Source organism: Coregonus lavaretus, assembly GCF_964263955.1.
Source record: "Coregonus lavaretus genome assembly, chromosome: 3".
Taxonomy (NCBI): domain Eukaryota; kingdom Metazoa; phylum Chordata; class Actinopteri; order Salmoniformes; family Salmonidae; genus Coregonus; species Coregonus lavaretus.
In genome coordinates this window covers 66,699,479-66,722,164 of record NC_139990.1, presented here as the reverse complement: position 1 = coordinate 66,722,164, position 22,686 = coordinate 66,699,479, and the positions used below count along the sequence as shown (strand labels likewise).

At 43.1% G+C, this 22,686-nt stretch overlaps 1 protein-coding gene across 1 annotated transcript in view; it reads left to right on the top strand.

The window, feature by feature from the left end:
• Positions 1-585: 585 nt before the first annotated feature.
• The window catches only part of LOC311117257 (DNA repair protein XRCC1-like), a 30,842-nt gene continuing 8,741 nt past the window's right edge, over positions 586-22,686 (top strand). Inside the window, exons 1-10 of the mRNA XM_084157502.1 lie at positions 586-958; positions 1,326-1,418; positions 5,310-5,417; positions 5,581-5,739; positions 9,818-9,895; positions 11,956-12,079; positions 12,271-12,377; positions 13,153-13,321; positions 13,493-13,748; positions 14,316-14,432. Of these exons, the coding sequence (XP_084013628.1) occupies positions 908-958; positions 1,326-1,418; positions 5,310-5,417; positions 5,581-5,739; positions 9,818-9,895; positions 11,956-12,079; positions 12,271-12,377; positions 13,153-13,321; positions 13,493-13,748; positions 14,316-14,432 (1,262 nt within the window). The 5' untranslated portion in view covers positions 586-907. The remainder of the gene's footprint in view (positions 959-1,325; positions 1,419-5,309; positions 5,418-5,580; positions 5,740-9,817; positions 9,896-11,955; positions 12,080-12,270; positions 12,378-13,152; positions 13,322-13,492; positions 13,749-14,315; positions 14,433-22,686) is intronic.

Here is a 22,686-nt window from a genome sequence, read left to right as displayed (position 1 = left end):
AGAAATGTCCTGTGCGAGTGAGACAGGTTGAAGTGTCCAGGGTGCAAGCAGTGCAGAACGTGTCGTATGCTGAGGCAGTGAAGAAAGCAGAGGATGGTGGGCAAAGGGCGAGGGAGCCTGAGAGGATCCCTGTGAGTAGTAGGCCAGTACAGAGTGACCCAAACAATTTGTGTTTTAGTAAGGTTGACTTCTTGGCGTTTATTGCTATGGTCATTAATTGTACCACACAGATGGAAAGGAAATCCCAGAAGATTGAATTGGTAGTAGCAGCAGATACGTTTTTTGGGGTCAGAGATTTTAGCGCAGAAGAACTACAGGGGGGTTTGAGAGAAGGGGTTCCAGCCTCCCAGGTCAACGGCCTGGTGTAGGATCTGTTGGGGCCAAAGTAGTGGGAAGGGGTGGTGGAGTGTGTTGGGCATAGTGGTATACGAAGAAGAAGGAGAAGGAGAAGAAGAAGAAGAAGAAGAAGAAGAAGAAGAAGAAGAAGAAGAAGAAGAAGAAGAAGAAGAAGAAGAAGAAGAAGAAGAAGAAGAAGAATCAACTGTTTTGATTGGCTAAATAAAAATGCAAACCGGAAGGTACGTCAGAGGTTGTGAATCGAAAGGGATTTTGGTACGAAATTCAGTGGTCACGGTTCAACCTCAAAATACGTTTTGGCTGTAATTGTCTGCCTTTACATTAGAATCAAATTCACAGGGAAGTGAAATACAATGCAGAGAACACAGAACATGCCAAACAGTGTACTTCTATGGAGCATTTAGAGCCGTTTTGCTTTCTATAAACTAGCTATGAACGTGTTCCATTGTTTGCTACCCAGCTAATTGCTAACTAGCTAGCAAGCGTATAGCTTTTGATAGCTGAAAAAACACAAATAAAGAGGCACCACAAGTCAAGTGACTAACGCAAAATGCCGGAGATAAAACTTAAGCACGTCGTGTCTTGCAGCACCGAAGACAATGTAAGTTGTCCAACTACTAGCTAGGCTAATTAGCTAGTACAGAAGCCTGCTTGATAGCTTCCTGACGTGTTAGCTAGCTAGGTTTGCTTGCTGTCTGATTGAGAGATCATGTTTACTGTTTAGCCCTCTATATGAGCAGTCTGCACATGGCTTTTTTGCAGCCCACCAGAACAGAAATAATCATTGTGACCGTACTGTACAGTATTTACATGCACCCTTCGAAGTAGTTAGTTAACTACACTTCCCAGTCATTTGTTGTTAAAAATGTATCTTGAATGTAAACAGCAACTCCTATTTCCAGTGGTAACAACACCAGTTGGCAATTGTAGTTCATAGGGTCCTAGCTATTCTTGTTGTTTCCTTGCAGACTCACAAGGCTGACAACCTGCTGAGCTCAGACACATACAGGAAATGGAAAGCAGCAAGGCCAGGGGAGAAACAAACCTCAGTCATTATACAGGTAATAGGCTACTTCTCCTCCGCTCTGTGTTTTCATGGGATTGTGTAACAATTCACTGACTCCAATTCACACAGCAAATTTGTGGGTGTTGAGTCAAAAATGTTGTGAGTGTTATATCTTAGTGTTGATTCTAGTGGTGTTAACACCAGTGGGATTTAAATTGACGCAACCTGCAGTGTATAAATTAAGTGTTATTTGAATCACAGTGGAATCAACACCGCATGTCATTACTCGACTGTGTTAATTTCAGTTAACTCATATTTCCCAGCATGCTTTGTTGCGGGTTGACTTTTAGAATGGTTTGTTTTAATATATACTGTATGTTTCTGCATGCACATTCATTAATTGATCTAAGATAAATAACCTACATTTTCCTAAAATATTCCAATCTGTGTGGTTGGACTTATTGCACCCGTTACTGAGATGGTTGTTCCAGTTTAGATGTTTTAGGTAGTCTTGTTTGACGAGTTCTTCACAATAGCAGTCATTCTGAAAGCAGATTGTGGGTGATAAATTGTTGAATATCCTCCCTATTAGGGGTGTGAACGTTAAAACATTTAAACAAAATTTGGATCCTCAACCTTAAGAAACTATCCCTAACTGAATAACTACCACTAACACGTCCCAATCATCATCATAAAGGGAAAATAACAATTAAATAAATACCTAACGCAACAATGTAATGTTAGTAGGAGGAAAAAAAGCAGAGCAGCAGCTCAAATGTGAGTGACAATGGGAGCAGGGAGTGGGAGAGGGTTGGCAACCAAGTCGACTCGTGCTGGTAGACTACTTATTGCTAGTTATTTATCATCTCATCTAATTACTTCAGGGCTCTCCAACCCTGTTCCTGGAGAGCTACCCTACTGTAGGTTTTCGCTCCAACCCCAGTTGTAACTAACCTGATTCAGCTAATCAACCAGCTAATTCTTATAATTAGGTGCGCTAGATTAGGATTGGATTGAAAACCTACAGGACAGTTGCTCTCCTGGAACAGGGTTGGAGAGCCCTGGATTACATAGTACCTGTTTTGACTGCATCAAACCAAGAGAAGCAAGCTAGGCAGCTAGCTAGCTAGCTAACGTTAACTAGGCTAATTGAAACTACATAACTTTAACTATGCGCTTTCTCGCTTTCAAAATCCTACAGTAAATAACAACTCCATTCAGATTATAGTAGCAGCCTACCTGTTGGGTCTTGGTGTTGTAGTCTGTCCTTCTTATTTAACTTTTAGTTTGTCATTTTAATTTAATCTTCCATTGATTAGCCGAGATATCTCCTAATAACTTAACACAGGCTCTAGCTGTATGACTGTAGCCTAGTGCCGGTTTGATGACTTGTAATTGGATGACAAAAACAACAAGCTACACGCGCCACACGTGAAAAGCAAGAGCAGCAGCGATACCATTTTCTCTCTCTGCAGGAAGCATGATGTAGACCATCTGCATTGTGAATTCAAATATAATTTTATTAAACGTTCTTATAGTTTTAACGGAAAATCGATAAATATCTGTTTAAATGACAAGAATAAATTTCCAAATGTCCCTGTGGCTGGATTCCAATACATTTACATTTGATATTTTAGTCATTTAGCAGACACTCTTATCCAGAGCGACTTACACTTAGTGAGTGCATACATTTTCATACTGGCCCCCCGTGGGAATTGAACCCACAACCCTGGCGTTGCAAACGCCATGCTCTACCAACTGAGCTACACGGGACTAGAAATGAAAAATTACTTCACAAGCCAGCATATTCAAATCAAATCAAATTTTATTTGCCACATGCGCCAAATACAACAGGTGTAGACATTACAGTGAAATGCTTACTTACAAGCCCTTAACCAACTATTCATAAAAATAAAATAAAAAAGTAAAAATAAAAAAGCAAATAACTAAAGAGCAGCAGTAAAATAAAATAACAGTAGGGAGGCTATATACAGGGGGGTATCGGTGCAGAGTCAATGTGCGGGGGCACCGGCTAGTCGAGGTAATTGAGGTAATATGTATGAGGTAATATGTACATGTGGTTAAAGTGACTATGCATAAATAATAAACAGAGTAGACAGAGTAGCAGCAGCGTAAAAGAGGGGGTGGGGGGGGCAGTGCAAATAGTCCGGGTAGCCATGATTAGCTGTTCAGGAGTCTTATGACTTGGGGGTAGAAGCTGTTGAGAAGCCTTTTGGACCTAGACTTGGCGCTCCGGTACCGCTTGCCATGCGGTAGCAGAGAGAACAGTCTATGACTAGGGTGGCTGGAGTCTTTGACAATTTTGAGGGCCTTCCTCTGACACTGCCTGGTATAGAGGTCCTGGATGGCAGGAAGCTTGGCCCCAGTGATGTACTGGGCCGTACGCACTACCCTCTGTAGTGCCTTGCGGTCGGAGGCCAAGCAGTTGCCATACCAGGCGGTGATGCAACCAGTCAGGATGCTCTCGATGGTGCAGCTGTAGATCTTTTTGAGGATCTGAGGTCCCATGCCAAATATCTTCAGTCTCCTGAGGGGGAATAGACTTTGTCGTGCCCTCTTCACGACTGTCTTGGTGTGTTTGGACCATGATAGTTCGTTGGTGATGTGGACTCCAAGGAACTTGAAGCTCTTAACCTGTTCCACTACAGCCCCGTCGATGAGAATGGGAGCGTGCTCAGTCCTATTTTTTTTCCTGTAGTCCACAATCATCTCCTTTGTTTTGATCACGTTGAGGGAGAGGTTATTATCCTGGCACCACACGGCCAAGTCTCTGACCTCCTCCCTATAGGCTGTCTCATCGTTGTCGGTGATCAGGCCTACCACTGTTGTGTCGTCTGCAAACTTAATGATGGTGTTGGAGTCGTGCCTGGCCATGCAGTCATGGGTGAACAGGGAGTACAGGTCGTGGCAAAATGTCTTAAGGACAACAAAGTCAAGGTATTGGAGTGGCCATCACAAAGCCCTGACCTCAAGCCTATAGAAAATCTGTGGGCAGAACTGAAAAAGCGTGTGCGAGCAAGGAGGCCTACAAACCTGACTCAGTTGCACCAGCTCTGTCAAGAGGAATGGGCCAAAATTCACCCAACTTAAATTGTGATTTGCAGGTCTGATATGGCCCATGAGCCAGGTTTTTCAGACCACAGTGTTGGGGGGAAACTAGGCCATAACTAAATGCCTTATGAAATGTATAATGTATGGTCATAAAGGGTTTACTTTTAATTTGAACATGATTAAAAAATAAACAGAACGTAGCTAAGCACAGGCAAAATCCTAGAGGGAAACCTGGTGCAGTCTGCTTTCCATCAGACACTGGGAAATCAGTTCACTTTTCAGCAGGATAATAACCTAAAACACAAGGCCAAATCTACACTGGAGTTGCTTACCAAGAAGTCAGTGAATGTTCCTGAGTGTCCGAGTTACGGTTTGGACTTAAATCTACTTGAAAATCTATGGCAAGACCTGACAAATGGTTGTCTAGCAATGATCTGCAACCAATTTGACAGAGCTTGAAGAAATGTTTAAAGAATAATGGGCAAATGTTGCACAATCCAGGTGTGGAAAGCTCTTAGACATTCCCAGAAAGACACAGTTGTAATCGCTGCCAAAGGTGCTTCTACAAAGTATTGACTCAGGGGGGTGAATACTTATGTAAATTAGCTATTTCTGAATTTCATTATTTTTTTATTCAAAAATGTCTAAAAACATGTTTTCTATTTGTCATTATGGAGTATTGTGTGTAGATGGGTGAGAAAATAACAAAACAATTTAATACATTTTGAATTCAGGCTGTAAGTTACACAACAAAATGTGGAATAAATCAAGGGGTATGAATACTTTCTGAAGGCATTGTAACACTTCCCATTGCCCTGTTTGTTTTTTCCTAGTTTGTACTAAATAACCCATGCTGTTTCCCCCATCGTTTCAGTTTGAGAAAGAAGAGCAGGTGCACAGCATAGACATAGGAAATGAAGGGTCTGCTTTTATTGAGGTGCTGGTGGGACACTCAACCTCTGTCAAAGACCAGGACTATGAGGTATGCCACCCCTTACTGTACATTGTATTACCTCTATACCTCGCTGATGTCTACCACACTGAATGCACTGAGTGAAGATACTAGTCTCTGCCTCTTATTATGGACAATACTACCATTACTTATAGTGTGCTGCTTAATTCCTAAGAGAACCTCTCCCTCCCAGGTTCTGCTGGTCACGTCCTCCTTCATGTCCCCCACGGAGAGCCGTAACGGCACCAACACCAACCGTGTACGCTTCTTTGGCCCTAACCAGCTGGTGAAGGCTCAAGCCCAGGAGAAGTGGGACCGCGTGAAGATTGTGTGTAGCCAGCCGTACAACAAGGTGAGCTGCACAGCACCAAGAGAGAACATTAGTGGACAGAGAGCATTGTGTGTGTATGTCATGCCACCTAAATCAATGTAAACCAGGGTCGTATTCATTAGGCAGCAAATGGACTGAAACGGGGGAGGGACTACCTACACTTGTCCAATAAGAAATGTCAATTTTCGTACTCCGTTGCGAAACGTTTACAACCCTGGCGATGCGTTATTAGTCAAGTTATGTGAAAAGTGGCTCTTACATTGTGTCTCAGCTAAGGCTGCGACGGTCTTGGAATTTGAGGTTACGGTAATTGGCCTGGCCAATGTACACGGTCACCGACATAACGGGGGGGTATGCTTCTTAATAAAACCTATTTGAAACAAGGCATTACACTTCGTTATTATCATGGCATTTCATTATTATTATTCTTGTTATTACTTATTAACGGAGTCAAAATAAAGATTTATGCCTGCCCTGAATATAATGTTTTTTTATACAGATCCTATTTCGACACACAACCATTGAAATTAAGTCGGATGGGTTTTCTACCACTTTCCCCGAAATATTCGTATAACGTCACAATCCCTGCGGCTGTCATTCGATGGCATTGGCATATGTTCTTCGAAGAGAGAAATAATGTAGCCTAAGCTACTGAAAATAGGCCTTTTACAAGATTAGATCATGACAGGAGCGTTTTATTTTTATTAAAGAGATTGAGTCCAGGCAGGCTACTTTAGGTAACTTTCTGAATGGACATACAGGCCTATAGAGCCCCACAGTGGAGGTGTCATAATACCCATAAAACCTAGTGGTCAAACAGGGAAATGGTTCCAATTGTTTTTCCACCATTCATTTTTCCCATAGTTTTTTTTTAGAAACACTTCAAATAAGGGCTGTGTTTTGTGTAGGCTTACCCTGGCGTGACGTTTTGATAACCATGTAAATCTCTCTTGGACAAAGTGACTTTTATCAATGTATTCGGCTCTATTTACTCTCCAATTTCAAAGTAGACATTATGCAAAACTACAAATCCCTACGTCATCTCTAGCTGACACCTTTGCTAACATGTAAACTTGCACAATACAGTTCACAGAATTGTAAATTTAAAGAAATGTAGCCATTTTTTTTCATTACTACATTTAGCTAACATTAGATAGTTAATCCAGAGATTCTTACCTTTGCCTCGATTCGTCAGTCTCGTCCAGATCATCATGGCATTTGTAGTTCTTTATGATAGCCCCATTAGCAGCTAATTAGCATTTCATTTTTGGGGGGTATATGCAGGCAAATATATTTATAAAAGTCACCTTGTCCTAGAGAGATTTACACGGTTATCAAAACGTCATGCCAGGGTAAACCTACACGAGAAACAGCCCTTATTTGAAGTGTTTCTAAAATGAATGGTGGAAAAATGATTGGAACCATTTCCTTGTTTGACCGCTAAGTTTTATGGGTATTATGACTCATTCTGTGGTACTCTATTGAGAGAATCAGCTAACTCACACACGCATACCCCCGTAAAAGCACCCGTCAATCAAAGCCACCAGTGTATGTCAGACTCAAGCAAATATTTTTCAGACCTTAAAACATATAAAAAAACGTAGGCCTACCTTAGGCTTTCCGAAAGTAGGCTATAATATAATGAAAGAAAGTATGAAGGGGACAGCTATGCTATAATATGAAGATTAAATTGACAATCCTTAAAATAGAAACAAATACACGCAACAGCCTATTTACCAACAACGTTGATTATCGAGGGGGAGAGTGTTGGAAAGATTTCTAAAATATTGTGAGGAACTATTATAATTTGAATGGATGAAAAAAATGTAACTGACTTCGTTGACTTCCTAATGTGAGGTGAAGAAAGAAGCCCAGCTGGGCACTTTCCTACATTTTGACATTTACAAGAAGCAGGACAGGTATACTATATATACAAAAGTATGTGGACACCCCTTCAAATTAGTGCATTCGGCTATTTCAGCCACACCCGTTGCTGACAGGTGTATAAAATTGAGCACACAGCCATGCAATCTCCATAGACAAACATTGGCAGAAGAACGGCCTTACTGAACAGCTCAGTGACTTTCAACGTGGCACTGTCATAGCATACCACCTTTCCAGCAAGTCAGTTCATAACATTTCTGCCCTGCTAGAGCTGCCCCAGTCAACTGTAAGTGCTGTTATTGTGAAGTGGAAATGTCTAGGAGCAAAACGGCTCAGCCGCAAAGTGGTAGGCCACACCAGCTCACAGAACGGGACCTTCGAGTGCTGAAGAGCGTAGCGTGTAAAAATTGTCTGTCCTCGGTTGCAACACTCACTACTGAGTTCCAAACTGCCTCTGGAAGCAATGTCAGCACAATAACTGTTCGTCGGGAGCTTCGTGAAATGGGTTTCAATGGCCGAGCAGCCGCACACAAGCCTAAGATCACCATGCGCAATGCCAAGTGTCAGCTGGAGTGGTGTAAAGCTCGCCGCCATTGGACTCTAGAGCAGTGGAAACGCGTTCTCTGGAATGATGAATCACGCTTCGCCATCTGGCAGTCCGACGGACCAATCTGGGTTTGGCGGATGCCAGGAGAACGCTCCCTGCCCCAATGCATAGTGCCAACTGTAAAATTTGTTGGAGGAGGAATAATGGTCTGGGGCTGTTTTTCATGGTTCGGGCTAGGCCCTTTAGTTCCAATGAAGGGATATCTTAACGCTACAGCATACAATGACATTTTAGACGATTCTGTGCTTCCAACTTTGTGGCAACAGTTTGGGGAAGGCCCTTTCCTGTCTCAGCATGACAATGCTCCCGTGAAAGCAAGGTCCATACAGAAATGGTTTGTTGAGATCGATGTGGAAGAACTTGATTGGCCTGCACAGAACCCTGACCTCAACCCCATCGAACACCTTTGGGATGAATTGGAATGCCGACTGCGAGCCAGGTCTAATCTCCAACATCAGCGCCGACCTCACTAATGCTCATGTGGCTGAATGGAAGCAAGTCCCCGCAGCAATGTTCCAACATCTAGTGGAAAGCCTTCCCAGAAGAGTGGAGGCTATTATAGCAGCAAAGAGGGGACCAACTCCATATTAATGCCCATGATTTTGGAATGAGATGTTCGACAAGCAGGTGTCCACATACTTTTGGTCATGTTGTGTATTTCTATCCGTGCTCAGGCGTGCATGCTCCGTCAACATTAACAGGACAGAGAAAGTGTAGCAAACAACGTTTCCACTCCGAGAATGAGAACGGTAAATTACTGTAATTAATACATGCATTAACAGATTAATGTAACCAAATGACAGGGATTAACGGTAAATTGCCTGTTTTAAAAACGGTAGGCTACCAGATGGGCATTCATAAAAGTGCATTGCGGGCGACACTGTTTATATAGCTTAGGCTGCTATTATACTTTGCGGGGGTAGGCCATGTTTTTGGTCTCACCTAGAGCGGCATATCGGCCAGGTCCGGGCCTGATCATAGTTGATTAGTCTATAAATTAAGAAAATATTCAGTGTCAAATTATACCATGGCAAGTTGGAGAGGATTGGCACATTGGTGCATTATAGGCATCAGATCCAGAACAACGTTGTCGACTGCTGTTGAATAATTAATGAATAGTCAGACACATCCAAACTTTTTAAAAAGAACCATTTATTTATTTACTAGCAAGCAATGAAAGCGTGCATTGTATAAAATAATCAAATATGTTTTTTACTGAAGTGCCATAGCCTACACCGCCGCGCATCTAGGGATTAGCTGCTCAAACATCAAAGGACAGTTGGAAAGAGGAGGAGATGTAGAACATTTAGTAGACAGACTGTTAGCAAAACATTTGCTTATAATCATTAGTAAACTCCTGCTATTAGGTAAAGTTTATCTACATGAAAAGAACGTTAATAAAACATTTTAAAAATCCTATAATGAATGTAGGCCTATTTAAATGGTTTTGACGGTTATTTTAATGACAGTCTATATCCATAACCGTCAGTTACACGGTTATTCAGTTACTGTCACAGCCCTAGTCTCAGCACAGTTCCTATTGAATACACTTAGGAAAATGATTCAGATTGGAATGACATGACAACAAATGGCATTTTCCACCCTCAGAGCATAGCATACGGAGTGGCCTTTGTGAAGTTCCATTCACCACCAGACAAAAGTGATCCACCAACCACAACACCCCCGGTAAGAGATGCTCAGCCGCCATCTTTAACCTTCTTCTACATAACCCTCTCTCCACTGAGACTGACGCAATAGACTCATTCACTATATAAATATATTATAAAATGTAAATGCTTGCAGAGTTTAACTGAAGTTGAATTATACATTTTCTGACCTTTTAAAGTGCTCTCGGAAAGTATTCAGACCCCTTCCCCTTTTCCACATTTTGTTACGTTACAGCCTTATTCTAAAATGGATTACATAAAATGTTTTCCTCATCAACCTACACACAATACCCCATAATAACAAAGCGAAAACAGGTTTTATAAATTTTTGCAAATGTATTTAAAATCAAAAATAGAAATACCTTATTTACATAAGTATTCAAACCCTTTGCTATGAGACTCGAAATTGAGCTCAGGTACATCCTGTTTCCATTGATCATCCTTGAGATGTTTCTACAACTTGAGTGGAGTCCACTTGTGGTAAATTCAATTGATTAGACATGATTTGGAAAGGCGCACACCTGTCTATATAAGGTCAAAAATCAAGCCATGAGGTTTAAGGAATTGTCCGTAGACAGGATTGTGTCGAGGCACAGATCTGAGGAAGGGTACCAAAACATTTCTGCAGTATTGAACATCCCCCAAAACACAGTGGCCTCCATCACTCTTAAATGGAATAAGTTTGGAACCACCAAGACTCTTCCTAGAGCTGGCCATCCGGCCAAACTGAGCAATCGGGGGAGAAGGTCCTTGGTCAGAGAGGTGGCCAAGAACCCGATGGTCACTCTGACAGATCTCCAGAGATCCTCTGTGGAGATGGGTGAACCTTCCAGAAGGACAACCATCTCTGCAGCACTCCACCAATCAGGCCTTTATGGTAGAGTGGCCAGACGGAAGCCACTCCTCAGTAAAAGGCACATGACAGCCCGCTTGGAGTTTGCCAAAAGGCACCTAAAGGACTCTGAGACCATGAGAAACAAGATTCTCTGGTCTGATGAAACCAAGATTGAACTATTCGGCCTGAATGCCAAGCATCACGTCTGGATTAAACCTGGCACCATCCCTACGGTGAAGCATGGTGGTGGCAGCATCATGCTCTGGGGATGTTTTTCAGTGGCAGGGACTGGGAGACTAGTCAGGATCGAGGGACAGATGAATGGAGCAAAGTACAGAGATCCTTGATGAAAACATGCTCTAGAGCGCTCAGGACTTCAGACTGGGGCGAAGGTTTAGCTTCCAACAGAACAACAACCCTAAGTACACAGCCAAGACAACGCAGGAGTGGCTTCAGGACAAGTCTCTGAATGTCCTTGAGTGGCCCAGCCAGAACCCGGACTTGAACCCGATCGAACATCTCTGGAGAGACCTAAAAATAGCTGTGCAGCGACGCTCCCCATCCAACCTGACAGAGCTTGAGAGGAACTGCAGAGAAGAATGGGAGAACCTCCCCAAATACAGGTGTGCCAAGCTTGTAGCGTCATACCCAAGAAGATTTGAGGCTGTAATTGCTGCTAAAGGTGCTTCAAAAAGTACTGCGTAAAGGGTCTAAACGTGATATTTCCGTTTTTAATTTTTAATACATTTGCAAAAATATCTGAAAACCTATTTTTGCTTTGTTATTATGGGGTATTGTGTGTAGATTGATGAGGAAAATAAACAATTTAATCAATTTTAGAATAAGGGTGTAATGTAACAAAACATGAAAAAAGTCAAGGGGTCTGAATACTTTCTGAATGCACTGTAAATCCATATGCCACCATCTGTTGCGCAGATCCAGTAATATGCTTCAACCCCAAATGAATGGGCACTGTTTTATTTCTTCATTAGAGGGTGCTTGTCATTCCCATTTAATTTGGGATTTAGGCATATAACTGGATCCACACAACAGATGGGATAGGCTGTGGACTCATCTAGAGAGTAGACAACTTTTTTGCAAAAATGTCTTTGATTTGAGTGAACGAACTTGAATTCATACCATAAAAAATTATATTTATGTGCACTGTCCTGTGCTTTCCTAACATGACTCACTGGTCAGACTCACTCTCTCCCAACACTAACGTCTCTCTTGCCCCCTGACAGAAGTTGACCAAGCTGGGCCAGTTTCGGATGAAGGATGAGTCCCCCTTGGCTGGCCCCAGTCTACAGCCAGGCAGCCTCTTCTTCAACAGAGAGAGCACCTCCAAACCCAGCCCAGCGCTGAAGAGTAAGCCTGCTACTGTACTCAACCGAAAGGCCTAGGAACAACTCATTACAGATTGCAGGTTTATTAGCGCTTATTGATGTGGCGTGAGTGAGCGATTAGCACCATAAGGTCTGCTGGTGGGGTGAGAAATGTGAAACAATATTTCCCGACTTCTTCTCTCACAATCTCCGTCACCTCTTCTCCCCCCACAGTTTCACCACAGACTGAGAAGCTCAGCTATGCAGCTGCCGCCCTGCAGTCTGGGTCTGGGTCTGGTCACTCAACAGCCCCACCGTCCTCCAACTCTCCCCCACCACAGGTAAGGACCAAGGCTTGGTGTGTGTCCCAAATGGCACCGTAATCCCTATATAGTGCAATACTTTTGATCAGAGTCCATAGGGTTGCATCATTGGCTTCTCTATGACCAGAACTGATGGTGAATCATTCATTAAGTCCTTCCAGGCTAGTGCGAACTGACCTGAATCTCCAGGCTATGATACTAGTTATGTCCCAAATGGCACCTTATTCTATTCCTATATAGTGCAGTAGTTGTCACAAGCGCCCTATGGGTCTTGGTCAAAAGTAGTGCACTATATAGGGAATAGGGTGCCATTTGAGAGGCGGACACAATATTGATTTCTTTAAAAAGAGGTACAAGGTGATTGTTTTTTTCTTCCCTGCAGCTGTGTTTGGTAGACTGCCCCCTCATAGCTAATGTAGTATAGATTTAATTTAAACATTGTAAATCATGAATAGTGAAAAGAGATGACACAGTATGGAGACATATGTTTTGCTTCTGGTACATTTTTCTAGAGGCTCAGAGATGGATCATTCTTTCAAGCAAGAGGCGATGTTACTCACTTATAAATGTGTTCACATAAGTGTAAGCATAATTAGGTTTGCTTGTTTATTTTCTCTGCTAATTTTTGTCGGTTATCCCACTTATAGACATGATAAGCAGTTTTTTTTCTAAGTTGTTTCTTTTCTTAATTGAAAAGTGAGTGTTCTCAACTGCTTTGCTCTTTGAGTGTACATTTCTCTCATGGTTTTACCATAAGGACAAATCACTTTATCCATCCTCTCCTTTCTCCTAGGCACCAGTGAAGAGGAAGTTTGAGTTCAGTAAAGAGCGCCAGTCTGCCCCCACTCCGCCCCCCTCAAAGAAACCCATCCCCATGGGCTCCCCTGAACGGGGCACTACCACCCCCAAACCCAAGGCCAAATCCAGCACAGCCACTACTCCCAGCCCCAGCACTGCCAAAGGTAAAGACACCCTACAAGACAATCGTCACAGTCAGCCAGCCAGCCACTCACTCACTCTACACCTTTTTCACCTATGCTTGTGTGAATAAAGTACATTTAATAAATCGATGCAAATACCCTGATATATTCGATTTACCTCTCTCCTCACCTCTGTTATTCTTCTCACCCCAGCCTCCCCTGCCCAGAAAACCCCAGACATCAAGAAGAAGGAGAGCCTGTCCAAGCCAGAAGCCAAGACCAGACCCAAGCCCTCCAAAGCCCAGTCCAGCTCCTCCGAGGCCCCCGTCTCCCTCAACAAGATCATGGAGGGGGTGGTGTTTGTTCTGAGCGGCTTCCAGAACCCCTTCCGGGGGGACCTGAGGGACAAGGCCTTGGCCATGGGGGCCAAGTACCGCTCCGACTGGACCCCCGACGCCACACACCTCATGTGAGTGGAGGAGATGGAGATAAATGGTGCTGGGACTGGGAGGTGGTAGTTTAAGTACTCTTTAGTTGGGTCCCCATTGTAATCTGAATTCATAGTGGTAAATTAAAGATGCATGAAAATGGGAATAGAGTGAGGTAAGAACATATTGCATTGGAAACAGGTCAACAAGAATGGTGTGGAATACAACCAACAATGGGGCTGGTATATTAGTAGTGGTAGTAATATTTGTAGGAGTAATATTATAAAGTATATTCTCCATCTCCTATACAACCAAGACTAGTGTAACTACAAGAGTATCACAATAACAGCATGGAAAGCAAAGCAGAACATGTGACCCATATCGCCCTCATGCTCTGCCATAGTAGCAGTGGAGTGTCCCTGGCTTCCCTCCAGTGCCTGCATCCCATATGGCACTCTATTTATTGCACTACACTATACAGGGAATTGGGTGCCATTTGGGATGTAGCCACGGTCCCTTTGGACCCTGGTCGAAAATAGTGCACGACATTGGGAATAGGGTGCCATTTGGGACACAACCGTGCTAACCAAGTGTTTATCTTCATCCAGCTGTGCCTTCTCCAACACCCCCAAGTACAGCCAGGTGAAGTCAGCAGGGGGCATCATCGTCCGGAAGGAGTGGGTGCTAGACTGCCACAAGAGGAAGCAGAAGATCTCCTTCAAACGGTAAGGGGAGGGAGGGAGAGACGGAGGGAGGGAGGCAGAGAGAGAGCGGGGAGGATGGTATAAAAACTGAAAGAGAAGATAGACAGACTTGTTGAAAAGTGTGCTTCTACTAAATGGGTTCTCTGACTCTGTGCCACCCATTCTCTATCAGAAAGCAGCCATTATAACCGTCTTTGAATTCAGCATATTAAGTGAAGTTGGCAGTTAATGGTGTTTCTAAGCACCTATTGCCAAGGCTTTACCTGTACCTATGCAGCTCACTGAAGAGTGTTACCTTGAATAGTTGAAGCCTGCTGTGATGTATTCAATCTCTAACTTCTACCAATGATTCTTGTCATAACAAGCTGGAACAATGTATTGAAGAATACATCGCTGGATCTCGAGTTAGTCAAAGCAAGGCCTCAGATAATAAGAAAAGGTTATTTGAGGGTTTCTTACCACACCTCTCTTCAAGGTGAAAATATATTTCACATAAGGTGTTCACTGCTTCCACGGGTAGTTACCAGACCTGGGTTCAAATACTATTTGTATTTCAATAAGACCTCATTTCAAATACATTTCGAACAAAGTATTTAGTCAAACATTATTTGAAAATACAAGTTGAATATTGGAATGTATTTGTAAATATATTTGGAAAGTATTGACATGCATTTACAACTACTTATATTTAAAGTAGTTGTTTTGGGCTGTGTATTTCAAACTACTCAAATACACATAAAAGTGTATTTTCAAATACTTATACTGAACAAAAATATAAATGCAACAATTTCAAAGATTTTACTGAGTTCCAGTTCATATAAAGAAATCAGTCAATTGAGATAAACTCATTAGGATTTGACGACTGGGCAGGGGTGCAGCCATGGGTGTTCCTGGGAGGGCATAGGCTGACCCACTTGGGAGCCAGGCCCAGCCAATCAGAATGAGTTTTTCCCCCAAAAAGGGCTTAATTACAGGCATAAATACTCCTCAGCACCCCCATCAGACGATCTCGCAGGTGAAGAAGCCAGATGTGGATGTCCTGCGCTGGCGTGGTTGTGTGACAAAACTGCACATTTTAGTGGCCTTTTATTGTCCCCAGCACAAGGTGCACCTGTGTAATGATCATGCATTTTAATTATCTTGGCAAAGGAGAAATGCTCACTAACAGATGTAAACATTTTTGGGGATCTTTTATTTCAGCTCATGAAACATGGGACCAACACTTTACATGTTGCGTTTTATATTTTTGTTCAGTGTAAAATGTATTTGTACCCAGGTCTGGTACTTAGACTGCCTTGCAAAAGTATTCATCCCCCTTGGCGTTTTTCCTATTTTGTTGCATTACAACCTGTAATTTAAATTGATTTTTATTTTAATTTATGTAATGGACATACACAAAATAGTCCAAATTGGTGAAGTGGAATGAAAAAAATAACTTGTTTCAAAAAATTCTAAAAAATAAATAACGGAAAAGTGGTGCGTGCGCATATGTATTCACCCCCTTTGCTATGAAGCCCCTAAATAAGATCTGGTGCAAACAATTACCTTCAGAAGTCACATAATTAGTTAAATATAGTCCACCTGTGTGCAATATAAGTGTCACATGATCTCAGTGTATATATACACCTGTTCTGAATGGCCCCAGAGTCTGCAGCACCACCAAGCAAGTGGCACCAAGAAAATAATAAATAAATAAAAATAATTAGTCATTTAGCAGACGCTCTTATCCAGAGCGACTTACAGGAGCAATTAGGGTTAAGTGCCTTGCTCAAGGGCACATCGACAGATTTTTCACCTAGTCGGCTCGGGGATTAGAACCAGCGACCTTTCGGTTACTGGCACAACGCTCTTAACCACTAAGCTACCTGCCGCCAAGGAGCTCTCCAAACAGGTCAGGGACAAAGTTGTGGAGAAGTACAGATCAGGGTTTGGTTATAGAAAAATATCCGAAACTTTGAACATCCCACGGAGCACCATTAAATCCATTATTAAAAATGACACCACAACAAACCTGCCAAGACCGGGCCGCAATTCACAGACCAGGCAAGTAGGGCATTACTCAGAGAGGCAACAAAGCCCTGAAGGAGCTGCTAAGCTCCACAGCGGAGATTGGAGTATCTGTCCATAGGCCACTTTAAGCCATACACTCCACAGAGCTAGGCTTTTACGGAAGAGTGGCCAGAAAAAAGCCATTGCTTAAAGAAAAAAATAAGCAAACACGTTTGGTGTTCACCAAAAGGCATGTGGAAGACTCCCCAAACATATGGAAGAAGGTACTCTGTTCAGATGAGACTAAAATTGAGCTTTTTGGCCATCAAGGAAAGCGCTGTCTGGTGCAAACCCAACACCTCTCATCACCCTGAGAACACCATCCATCCAGTGAAGCATGGTGGTGGCAGCATTATGCTGTGGGAATGTTTTTCATCGGAATGATGGATGGCGCTAAATACAGGGAAATTCTTGAGGGAAACCTGTTTCAGCCTTCCAGAGATTTGAGACTGGGACGGAGGTTCACCTTCCAGCAGGACAATGACCCTAAGCATACTGCTAAAGCAACACTCAAGTGGTTTAAGGGGAAACATTTAAATGTCTTGGAATGGCCTAGTCAAAGCCCAGACCTCAATCCAATTGAGAATCTGTGGTATGACTTAAAGATTGCTGTACACCAGCGGAACCCATCCAACTTGAAGGAGCTGGAACAGTTTTGCCTTGAAGAATGGGCATAAATCCCTGTGGCTAGATGTGCCAAGTTTATAGAGACATACCCCAAGAGACTTGCAGCTGTAATTGCTGCAAAAGGTGGCTCTACAAAGTATTGACTTTGGGGTGGGGTAAATAGTTATGCATGCTCAAGTTTTCAGTTTTTTTGTCTTATTTCTTGTTTGTTTCACAATAAAAAAATATTTTGCATCTTCAAAGTGGTAGGCATGTTGTGTAAATGAAATGATACAAACCCCCCAACAAAATCAAATTTAATTCCAGCTTGTAAGGCAACAAAATAGGAAAAATGCCAAAGGGGGTGAATACTTTCGCAAGCCACTGTACTAGGCTAGGTCAGGTCACAGTGAATGCTGCCAGCATCAGTCACCCCCACCACTGTCTTTCTACACTGTTCCCTACTCCTGTACTTTTTTATTTTATTTAACCTTTATTTAACCAGGTAGGCCAGTTGAGAACAGGTTCTCATTTACAACTGCAACCTGGCCAAGATAAAGCAAAGCAGTGCGATAAAAACAACAACACAGAGTTACACATGGGATAAACAAAACATATAGTCAATAACACAATAGAAAAACTATATACAATGTGTGCAAATGTAGTTAGTTATGGAGGTAAGGTAATAAATAGGCCATAGTGCAAAATAATTAAAGTTTTATATTAACACTGGAGTGATAGATGTGAGAAGATGATTTGCAAATAGAGATACTGGGGTGCAAAAGAGCAAAATAAATAACAATATGGGGATGAGGTAGTTGGGTGGGCTAATTTCAGATGGGCTGTGTACAGGTGCAGTGATCGGTAAGCTGCTCTGAGAACTGATGCTTAAAGTTAGTGAGGGAGATAAGAGTCTCCAGCTTCAGAGATTTTTGCAGTTCGTTCCAGTCATTAGCAGCAGAGAACTGGAAGGAATGGCGGCCAAAGGAGGTGTTGGCTTTGGGGATGACCAGTGAGATATACCTGCTGGAGCGCATTCTACGGGTGGGTGTTGCTATGGTGACCAATGAGCTAAGATAAGGCGGGGATTTGCCTAGCAGAGATTTATAGATGACCTGGAGCCAGTGGGATTGGCGACGAATATGTAGTGAGGGCCAGCCATCGAGAGCGTACAGGTCACAATGGTGGGTAGTATATGGGGCTTTGGTGACAAAATGGATGGCACTGTGCTAGACTACATCCAATTTGCTGAGTAGAGTGTTGTTGGCAATTTTGTTAAATGACATCGCCGAAGTCAAGGATTGGTAGGATAGTCAGTTTTACGAGTGCATGTTTGGCAGCATGAGTGAAGGAGGCTTTGATGCGAAATAGGAAGCCAATTCTAGATTTAACTTTGGATTGGAGATGCTTAATGTGAGTCTGGAAGGAGAGTTTACGGTCTAACCAGACACCTAGGTATTTGTAGTTGTCCACATATTCTAAGTCAGACCCGCCGAGAGTAGTGATTTTAGTCGGGCAGGCGGGTGCAAGCAGCGTTCGATTGAAGAGCATGCATTTAGTTTTACTAGCGTTTAAGAGCAGTTGGAGGCTACGGAATGAGTGTTGAAGCTCGTTTGGAGGTTTGTTAACACAGTGTCCAACGAAGGGCCAGATGTATACAAAATGGTGTCGTCTGCATAGAGGTGGATCTGAGAGTCACCGGCAGCAAGAGCAACATCATTGATATACACAGAGAATAGAGTCGGCCCGAGAATTGAACCCTGTGGCACCCCCATAGACACTGCCAGAGGTCCAGACAACAGGCCCTCTGATTTGACACATTGAACTCTATCTGAGAAGTAGTTGGTGAACCAGGCGAGGCAGTCATTTGAGAAACCAAGGCAATTTAGTCTGCCAATAAGAATGCGGTGATTGACAGAGTCAAAAGCCTTGGCCAGGTCGATGAAGACGGCTGCACAGTACTGTCTTTTATTGATCGCGGTTATAATATCGTTTAGGACCTTGAGCGTGGCTGAGGTGCACCCATGACCAGCTCGGAAACCAGATTGCGTAGCGGAGAAGGTATGGTGGGATTCGAAATGGTCAGTGATCTGTTTGTTAACTTGGCTTTCAAATACTTTCGAAAGGCAGGGCAGGATGGATATAGGTCTGTAACAGTTTGGATCTAGAGTGTCACCCCCTTTGAAGAGGGGGATGACCGCGGCAGATTTCCAATTTTAGAAAGAAAGGGTCCAGATTGTCTAGCCCAGCTGATTTGTAGGGGTCCAGATTTTGCAGCTCTTTCAGAACATCAGCTATCTGAATTTGGGTGAAGGAGAAGCGGGGGGGGCATGGGCAAGTTGCAGCGGAGGGTGCAGAGCTGGTGGCCGGGGTAGGGGTAGCCAGGTGGAAAGCATGGCCAGCCGTAGCAAAATGCTTGTTGAAATTCTCGATTATCGTAGATGTATCGGTGGTGACAGTGTTTCCTAGCCTCAGTGCAGTGGGCAGCTGGGAGGAGGTGCTCTTATTCTCCATGGACTTTACAGTGTCCCAAAACCTTTGGGAGTTAGTGCTACAGGATGCAAATTTCTGTTTGAAAAAGCTAGCCTTTGCTTTCCTAACTGATTGTGTATATTTGTTCCTGACTTCCCTGAAAAGTTGCATATCGCGGGGGCTGTTCGATGCTAATACAGTACACCACAGGATGTTTTTGTGCTGGTCAAGGGCAGTCAAGTCTGGGGTGAACCAGGGGCTATATCTGTTCTTAGTTCTGAATTTTTGGAATGGGGCATGCTTATTTAAGATGGAGAGGAAAGCACTTTTAAAGAACAACCGGGCATCCTCTACTGACGGAATGAGGTCAATATCCATCCAGGATACCGGGCCAGGTCAATTAGAAAGGCCTGCTCGCTGAAGTGTTTTAGGGAGCGTTTGACAGTGATGAGGGGTGGTCGTTTGACCGCGGACCCATTACGGACGCAGGCAATGAGGCAGTGATTGCTGAGATCCTGGTTGAAGACAGCGGAGGTGTATTTAGAGGGTAAATTAGTCAGGATATCTATGAGGGTGCCCATATTTACGGATTTACAGTTGTACCTGGTAGGTTCCTTGATAATTTGTGTGTGATTGAGGGCATCTAGTTTAGATTGTAGGACGGCCGGGGTGTTAAGCATATCCCAGTTTAGGTCACCAAGCAGTACGATCTCATGAGGATAGATGGGGGGCAATCAATTCACATATGGTGTCCAGGACACAGATTGGGGCTGAGGGGGGTCTGTAGCAAGCTGCAACAGTGAGAGACTTATTTCTGGAAAGGTGGATTTTTAGAAGTAGAAGCTCAAACTGTTTGGGCACAGACCTGGATAGTATGATAGAGCTCTGCAGGCTATCTCTACAGTAGATTGCAACTCCACCCCCTTTGGCAGTTCTATCTAGACTGAAATTGTTGTAGTTGGGGATGGAAATTTCAGAGTTTTTGGTGGCCTTCCTAAGCCAGGATTCAGACACTGCTAGAACAGCAGGGTTGGCGGAGTGTGCTAACGCAGTGAATAACTCAAACTTAGGGAGGAGGCTTCTGATGTTAATATGCAAGAAACCAAGGCTTTTATGGTTACAGAAGTCAACAAATGATAGCGCCTGGGGAGTAGGAGTGATACTGGGGGCTACAGGGCCTGGGTTAACCTCTACATCACCAGAGGAACAGAGGAGGAGTAGGATAAGGCTAAAGGCTTTAAGAACTGGTCTTCTAGTGCGTTGGGTACAGAGAATAAAAGGGGCTATGCTCACTTTCTTTACTCTTACAGTATTGACATCATGTCTCTGTAATTGGCCCTCAGAAACAAATGAATATCCGCTCATCTAATTTGAAAGGGGTGTGCGAAGTGATCAAGTAGTATTGTAAGAGGGTGTTAGGAAATAATTCAAATGCACGCTGTTGAGCTATTAACACGCTAATTGTGTATAGTTTTCTCTGCGTTAGCATCATAATTCTACATTGGGATGCGCACACACACACACTACCACCATCATTTGACTGTGTTTACTGACCCCCTCTGCTGTAGACTGCTCTCCATCTCCCTCAACCACTCTCCTTTTTGTATAGAGAATCCCCCTCTCCTTCCATTTGTCTATCCTCCCTCTCTCATCCCTCGTTCCTCATGCATCCATCCAAGCCAGCCCGTCTCTATTGTGCAAGCTCTTGTTTCGAGTGCGGAGCTCTAATGATTTATTCCTTATTTAAAAGCTGCATCTGCTATGGGTAATTGAAGGGTCCACTTCCTTTGAAGAAGACTACTGCTGATGCACACACAATCATGCACGCACACCTACACACACACGTGCGCGTACAGAGACGTAGAGACACGCACACATAAACACAGAGACACAGTCGTCACACGTTCATACACAAACACACAGCCCAACTCAAACCAGAAGAACACTGCTATGCATCTAAATGTTTTGGGCCTTTTGTCCTTACAAGAACACTTCAAAATGAAAGGAGGGGAAGAGGAGGGGAGGGGCACACGCTGGCACGCTTCCCTCAAGTGGCATCAAGATAAACCGGCAACACAATGGAATGAATGGGGAATAAATGAGTAAGCAAACTTTGCATTAGTGTAGATTATTGAAGGGTCCGTCCGTCGGTAACATCTGAAGTGCCTCAAGGAAATGTTTTAGATTCCCTTTTAGCAATCACAGACCCCAAATTGCACTTAATTTATTTTAAAGCCATTATTACCTTAGATAACAACTCGTGATGACGAACTAGTGTTGTACACACAACCATTTTCCTCCAGCAAAGCCCTTGACTTTTTCATAATTGGGATTTTCTTATGAGAGGACAAATTTAACTGATACAATACGACTTTATTCCTCCCCTCAGATTGTGCATAATTGCAAATGATTGGAGCAATTATAATCGTATTGACCATGAACAAGTCACAGTGCTGTCGTCATGGTTATGTCACCAATAAAGGTGAATTTGAATACAGTATAGCCTAGTGAATACAGTGGCTAGCTATTCAACATCACAATGTTAGTCCAGTGTGAGGATGATCCACTATATATTTGCTACTTTTATTATTTTACATTTAGTCTGCCCTCGGCTCGTAAATTATCTGAATCAACAATCAGACATATTGATCAACCTGATTTATTGTAGAAGTAATTAATCTAAAAGTCACATTAACATTTTAATTACATTTTACATTTACGTCATTTAGCAGACGCTCTTATCCAGAGCGACTTACAAATAGTTCTCATGGTCATACAGTACATGTTTTTATCTGCTTTCATTCTTTTTTGGCCCTGAAGTCGAGACTAATATTATTTTCCCACACAATTCAGATTAAATACTTAGCCTTCTGGGGACCTCTGAATGCAGAGGGAAACAAATCACTCTTGCATACTGCTCTCCATAGAGGGAGGATACGTTTTCCTTTAGGGCCTACCCTCTGGTAAAGCGTTACGGATTCCATTCCTTAACTCAATTCAAGATATTTATTTAGGTAATTCGCCATACTGCATATGAAGTGAAGTGTCATAAGAGGATTGAGAAGATGAGTGAGTCTCAGACCCCGTCTCTGTAAGCTAAGTGTGTGTGTGTGTGTGTGTGTGCGCGTGCACCCACTACGCTACATTA